General features: G+C 39.8%; 1 protein-coding gene across 1 annotated transcript in view; it reads right to left on the bottom strand.

The window, feature by feature from the left end:
- Positions 1–7,706, bottom strand: part of nosip (nitric oxide synthase interacting protein) — an 18,237-nt gene that overhangs the window by 5,070 nt on the left and 5,461 nt on the right. Inside the window, exons 2-5 of the mRNA XM_019887483.1 lie at positions 6,245–6,350; positions 4,442–4,523; positions 3,969–4,104; positions 3,731–3,882 (exon numbers count right to left, since the gene is read on the bottom strand). Coding sequence (XP_019743042.1) covers positions 3,731–3,882; positions 3,969–4,104; positions 4,442–4,523; positions 6,245–6,350 — 476 coding nt within the window. The remainder of the gene's footprint in view (positions 1–3,730; positions 3,883–3,968; positions 4,105–4,441; positions 4,524–6,244; positions 6,351–7,706) is intronic.

Below are 7,706 nucleotides of genomic sequence, written 5' to 3'. Positions count from 1 at the left end.
TCCTGATGACAAGCCACCATCCAGCGAGGAAGCAATGCAAATGGCAACAAAAATCCGTCAGTATGCACAAGAATTACCAGACATCGGTGATCAATGGGACAGTTACTTGCAACTAGCAAAAAAACTGTATGACACGCAGGCAAACATTGTCATAAACCAAAGAATGCATCCAACAAAACAATCCAAAATAGACACATTTTTTTCCCAAGACAGAAAAAAATAAACAATACTGTACGCATTTTACTGTTGTGATATTTTTTGGATACACCTGTACTGCAGTTTTTGTTATATAAACAGTTTTTGGACAGTATATTTTTGTATTTTATTGATTGTGTTGTTACACGTGCATTTTGTCAACATACTTGCAGGTTCATAAAGGACACGTACCATGCTCATTTCCCAAATGAGGAATTTCTGTTATCAGGACAAATTGGACAGCGCAAACACGAGTGCGTACTCGAGAATATTTACTGTATAGAGCCCACCTGATTATAAGCCGCACCCACTACATTTTTAAAGGAAAAAACATTTTGTACACACACAAGCCGCACCTGTCTATAAGCCGCAGGTGCCCATATTGTAACATGAGATATTTGCAAAGAAAGAGGTTTCAACGTTTAATAACTTAACCTTAACTTGTCTTTGCATGTTAACGCTGCAGCAAGCAAGTAAAACAGCACCCACATGACTGGTTTAGTTAGTTAGATAGATAGATAGATAGATAGATAGATAGATAGATTAGATAGATTAGATAGATAGATAGATAGATAGATAGATAGATAGATAGATAGATAGCACCGGTCCCTGCCATAACACTCGGTCAATCATTCCTTCATTAGGCTTTCTACCATCCACGCTTTCGTGTCAACTTTCAAGACAATCTCTTTCGGGAGGTTTTCTTTTGGTATATGTAGCCAGGTGAACAATACTATAACTGTTGTAGTGAATGCTGCCTCATTTCATAAATGGATCACTGTCACTTTAAAAGGAGCGTTGGATAATCTTGTGGCAAATCTCGTGAGATTTGGACCACAAAGTGAAGGGAGACGAACGCTGAGCTGTGCTTATTCAGACCTGATGGATCTGCAACCAGCATTGTAACCCGGCTGATATTAAAAGTAAAATATGGTCATTTGGGAGTTTGAACGGTGTCGCACAGTGGGTCGTGTGAACAGCCGTGAAGCAGGGGAGATTAGTTGTTTTCTGTGTGTTTTGGGCGCATACAACATGCCGGAAAGTGCTCATAAGCCCCTACTGTTGTCTATTTTTGTATATTTTTCTATTTGTTAGTCCCATTTGATATACCTCAATCTTTTATTTTATTAATGCTGTACATTTTCTATGTTCAGTCGGGAATAAAGCCTTCATAAAAATTATTTTGTGTTCGGTCAAGTCTGTCATAGACTCAGCCACACAGCTTTTGGATTGCAGTTCAGCTCAAAACACATGGCCGGTTGTTTTCACTGTGACACATGATCCCGTCCCACTGTTATCTTTTCTGATTGAGCGCTTCCTGGCGGCTGTTGGAAATTTTTTTTAACAGGCCGCTTCATTCAATAAGCCACAGGGTTGAAAGTGTGTGACAAAAGTAGTGGTTTATAGTCCGGAAATTATGGTAGTCTAAAATGGATAAGCGTTCCCTCCAACAATATTCACATCGCATTTGATTAAAAATCAAATTTACAATTGACTGTGCTTACGATCACAATCAGTGTTTATATGACCAAGTATGAGAACATAAATAGTTAAAACGGCTAAAAGTATATGTAGCATTAGGGAAGACAGAGTTGATCATTTCTCAACCCAGAGATTGGTGGTTCAATCCCCTGCCATTGCGACCATGTCGATGTGTCCTTGAGCAAACTAATGAATCCCTGGTTACTCCTGATGCTGCGTCATCAGTAGGTGAATGAGTTAACAGTGTGTAGCGCTTTGAGTACCCGAGGTAGAAAAGTGACATGCCATTGACCAATTAAGTCAGCCAACATTGCACTTCGTCTTGATGCTCTTATTTTGAAACCTGTTCACACCACTTCCGGTACACTACTTTGAGGACCTACACTAGCTTTTGGACAGCAACAGTCATCAAAGGAAGCTTCATCTTCATGCTTTGTTTCCATTGCAAGTACAGAGAATTATTAGCCCCACAATGAAAATGTAATTTTTATATTATTTCCCGAGTGCTGTTAAAGACAGCACTGCATTTTTTAACACAGCTTTTCCGAGCACCTTTCATTTTGAACGCTTCCACAATTTCTTTTTTTTTTTCTTTTTTTTTTTTTTGGTGCACAGGAAGTTACTTGACAAAAAACACAAATTACAAGAATTAAAATTATTAGCCCAATGCTAATTGGCAATAGGGTGTCCTTTTTGCTGCATTACAGCTTGCAATTTCTTGTTACAGTTTTCCACAAGTCTCACACACATTTGAGCAATCCCAGCCCATTCTTCTTTGACAAACCTTCCAAGCTACCCCAATTGACAGTATTTTGGCAATTAAACCTAAAGATTCTCGATGGGATTTAAATCAGGACATTGTGCAGGACATTCAATAACATTCACTCTGGCCTTCTGGAGATAGTTCTTCACCAGGAGTGACGTACAATTTTTGATCGTGTTGGAAGACAAATCCTGAAGGAAGAAAGATATTTGAAGATCTTGGAGGAAAACCTCAAGCAGTCAGCAGCAAAACCGGATATAGGTCACCACTTTGTCTTCCAACATAATGGCCCAAGATTTACGTCATTCCTGGTGAAGAACTACCTTCAGAAGGCCACCACTTCGCCCTGTCTCTGTTAATACATTTGTACAACAAGGTGAAAGTTGGATTCAAGTGTTGTGGAATTTTTATGATTTTCTGATTCTAATGTTTACATTCCATGTACAACACTTTGTATGCAGCGATGGTAATTTTTAAAGTAATCCATAATTAAAGTTCAGTTGCGATTTCAAGGGATCCGTGGACCGGAAGAAACTAATGAGCTGGCAGGAGTTGCAGCAGGTCCCAGTAGGAACTCACCAGAATGTCCAGATTAGTCACACTGGGCCTATGCACAGATGAGCTGGTGTCTATCCCATCTGATTTTGGGAGAGAGGCGGGGTACACCTTTGACTGGTCATCAGCACATGACATGTAAACAACCATTCACGTCTATTGGCAACTTAAGAGTCATTAACCAAAAGTGTTTATTTCTGTAATGAAAGAAGAAGCCAGACTCCCTGGAGAAATGCTCTCGCCGATATGGGAACTCAGGACCTCTCGGCTGTGAGGCAGACATGCTAACCATTAATTCACCATGCCGCTACGACGGACACAGTTGAACTGTGGAATTACTAGATTTATTTGTCTCCAACAGTTGGCAGCAACCAGCAGAGGGCGCAAGTACACCAGTTCTATAATTCTTCCAACAACACTAGCTCTTCTAAGTAATGCTTCGAAATAATAAAGTAATGTTTGCCCATTTTAGTAGACACCCATTTAAAGTTGAGATGGTGTGTGTGTGTGTGTGTGTGTGTGTGTGTGTGTGTGTGTGTGTGTGTGTGTGTGTGTGTGTGCGTGTGTGTGTGTGTGTGAAATGTTGTATTTATTAGGCAGTACATTGAACTTGGCTTCCAGTCCCCGGATCGACGACGGAAAATGAAATGATGAAATAAATTTCAATATGCCCAATCCATACATTGGAAAACAAACAATCTCTGAAGCAAATTTTCGTCCCCAATAGCCGCTCACCGGTTTCTTGAGAAGGTTGGGCTTTGCTTCAGGAGTCAGCGAAGGAACCCAGAAGCTGGGCAGACTCTGGCTGGAGGAGGCCACTGAATCAGTGGAGGAGGATGCTGATGAGCTGCCGCCTGTCCTGATTTTCTCACCTACTTTGCTTTGCCCTTGAAGGAAAAACACAGTTGAACAAGTCCATGCATTTGCCAACAATAAATAGAACAGTGTCACTGCAGTATCTGGACACACGCACCGGAAATGAAAGGGTTGATGGGTTTGGATACGATGCTGTTCTCTCTGGTTTTAAACTTCTCCACTTTCTCCCTTTCCGCTGACTTGGACTCAAGCTGACTGTCATTCTTCTGAGCTTGTTTTTGCTTCTCATATGCCTGCAGGAAAGTCCAGTAAATTTCAAATACAAAACATTTGAATCCTTTATATTTTGATGGGAAAGAAAAATATGTAAAAAGCCATTCAGTCATTCATCCATCCATCCATTTTCAATACTGTTTATCCTTTTAAGAGCTGGAACCTATCTCAGGTGACTTTGGATGAAATGGTGGCTAGTCATTCACAGGACACATTTAGGGACAACCAATTCACTTTCAGATTCACACCATTGCTAAATAAGAATCAATCCCACGCTGCCTGAGCAGAAGTCAAATGAATGAACCAAAATTAAATAAAGAGACATAAATACAAAAAGACCAAATGTCAAGAACGTACCTTCATTTTCCGGGCAATGTCAGTCTTCTGATGCAGAATGTACTCCAGGATAGCCTGCTTTTCATACAAAAATCCATCTGGACTGAAGACAAAAAAATGTGATCTTTACATCCATGTTCATTTTTGTCAATTAACCTAATTAAAATGACTCCTCCAATTATATGTACAGAAATAGAAACTGTAGCCTGTACTTGAGGTCTGCAGAATGAATCGGGGATGAGAGTGGCTAGTGATGAAAAAATCTGAAAATCAGCCAGGGGTCTGGGGACCACAGGCCCCCAGTGGGGTCAAGGGGCAACGCCGCGGATGGGGGCCCAGGGGGCAAAGCCCCCGGAAGCTAATAGGTTTTAGAGATTTTAAAGCCTTAAAACCATTATTTTATCAACAAAATTTTACAATTTCTGTTGAAATACCATTCCCTATTTGCTTACAAAATTGGCACTTTATACTAAACATGCTAAAAATGAAGCATATTCAATGTACACACTACTTGAAACTTTCACATAAAAAAATCCCAAGATTGTTGACTATTCTTTCAAGTGAAAATTTGACATAGGACTTTGTGCAATTTTGCTTATGCATTCTTGGTGAGCACCAACATGTAAATTCAAATTTGCTGCTCAAAATCAAAACTAAAAAAGGAAACACATTCCCTGCCATATTTAAGATTTGTTCATTACTTGTATTCATAAAATGTTGTGTAAATGTGATAACAAGCTGTTGATTCTTACCTCATACAGTGATAGTGAAGTCCCAAACGGTTTATTATATATGGGTTATGAATGCATTTTCCGTATAGAGTGACATTGTCACACACTGTACACAGTGCTTTACCAGCGACATCCGAGTTTTTTCACGAAATCCAACACAAGCACAGACAATGGTTCCTCTTTACTGGTTCCTACTGGGGACACCGTCATCTTTCTATCCAACCAGTCCCATCGAAACGCGTTTTTCAGATCCACATCTATCTGACACACGTTAGCTTCGTCACGAGTCCCGATAACATTCGGCATTTGTTTAATACAGACTACATACACGAGTAATTTCAATACACTGCAAGAGCAATCAGAATTCACGGGAAAGGGGTTTAGGAAGTCGAACACGGATTGGTTGTGATTCTGCATTTGCCGATATAGCGGCCAATCACAACAAGACATTGGTTTTAGTCCATATACGAAGTAATGACAAACCAACGCTTCGCGAGAAAAAAACGGTATTCAAAATGGATGCTTGCAAACTTTATTTGTAAACATTACGAGTCCCGAGTCTGCCGAAGACAAGTAAGTCCGGCAGCCCAGAAATAACACCAGACCCCCCCGACCCCTTTAAATTTTCTCAACGGATTTGGAACAATATAAAAAAGGTCCATTTTGACTGGAAAAAAGCGGAATTCCGCCAAAAAGCGGAAAAATCTCATCCCTGATGAATGGATATGTGACAGTAATTGAATTCATAGACCTTGAACTCTTCCAAATTTTTGACGTGGTGTAATATTGAGAAGTGTAAAGAAAATGATGCATGGTATTTTATGTACCGGTAAAGAGAGCTGAAAACGTCGGCAACCCATTTTTTTTCAGAGTTGCATTTTTTTTTATGTAAAAACGATGAATAATTCCTGACCATGATTATTTCTTGCACTGCTAAGTATGCATCACTTTGTCTTGTTGCATCACACAGAATCCCAATGAAGTACATACACGTTAGTGATTGTCATGTGATAAAATGAGGACAATGTCAAGGAGTATGAATGCCTTTGAAAGCCAACGTCTGTTTTGGCGTAGTATGAGGTGAGAAACATACGTGACCACAGGAGTCTGACAGGGTTGCAAGGACAAACAGCAGCAGTCAAAGTCTTTGATGGCATCTTTACCCAGGCGAATGCTCTGCGTGCCATAACCGGATGCCGCTGTGCGGGACAAAAGCATAAAAATTAGCTCACACAGTTTCTTTCAATTAGATTGAATGTGCTCCAGTGCGTGACACAGGAGCTACCACCGTCACGCTGAACATAAATGAGCACAATCCAATAGGTGTCTGAGAAAACCTTGAGTTTCATGAGAACTTTAAGGATATGACTGGCAAAACTCTGGCCGACTGTGATTGTTTTAAAAAGGGCTGACTAATACAAAATGATCGGTTATGGCCCCCAACAACCCACCGCCCGCCATAAAAAAAAAAGAATCCTCCATCAACTGTAATGAAATGAAATGAGATACCGTATTGGCCCGAATATAAGACGGTGTTTTTTGCATTGAAATAAGACTGAAAAAGTGGGCGTCATCTTATATTCGGGAGCTAGACATTATACCCATTCACGACGCTAGATGGCGCCAGATACCATTGAAGCGAATGCTGAACTTGACTCCCCAGGCCAAAGCGAACCCCTGTCACGAAGAAGAAAAAATAAAAATAGCGGTAGCACGAAGAAAAAAAAATAAAAAATAGTGGTAAGAAAGAAAAGAGAAGAAAATAATAGGAGAGATAACAGAAAATGGAGAAACGTAGCGACAATCTGGAGAAAAGTGGGTCGAAGATCGGCCAGGTTAACCGGCACCTGAGGAGAAGTTATGATGTCATTACATTTCAAAAACCAGAAGCCATTCATTTACGAATGTGATTGCACTTTAGTTTACATATTTAAATGTTCAGATATTAAGATTTGAATGAGGCAAAACAACATGCCTTTTCTCTCAAATATATTGTTAGAATCATTTGTTTCAGATGTACTGTAATTATTTTCTGTATAAAAATTAATTTGGTGTTCAAAAAGTCTTTTTTCAAACTTGAGTCTTGAAAAAGAGGGGGTCGTCTTATAATCAGAGCCGTCTTACATTCGGACCAATGTCCATTGTGCACATATGTATAGGGAGTCCATCCATCCCTTTTCTAGAATGCTTGTCCTCAATAGGCCATCCCATCTTATTTTGGGAGAAAAGCAGGCTACAAGCAAAGGGCACATACAATATTAGACAAACAACCTTCACAGTCATATTTACACCTATGGACAAATTGTCTTCAATTTACGTAACATGCATGTTTTTGGAATGTGGAGAAAACCATGCAAGTACAGGAATAAGATGCAAACGCCCCACCCGGAACCAGAGCAGATTTAAACACAGGAATCTACTTGACCTCATTTTACAAAAGTGACATCACACGCCGCGCACCCACAAAAAAAAAAAATATACTGTATATCAAAGCTATAGGTGTAAAAATAGTGTGTGTGTGTGTGTGTGTGTGTGTATATATATATATATATATA

This window comes from Hippocampus comes, unplaced genomic scaffold, assembly GCF_001891065.2.
Source record: "Hippocampus comes isolate QL1 unplaced genomic scaffold, H_comes_QL1_v1.1 scaffold271, whole genome shotgun sequence".
Taxonomy (NCBI): domain Eukaryota; kingdom Metazoa; phylum Chordata; class Actinopteri; order Syngnathiformes; family Syngnathidae; genus Hippocampus; species Hippocampus comes.
This window is presented reverse-complemented; position numbering and strand designations above follow the sequence as displayed.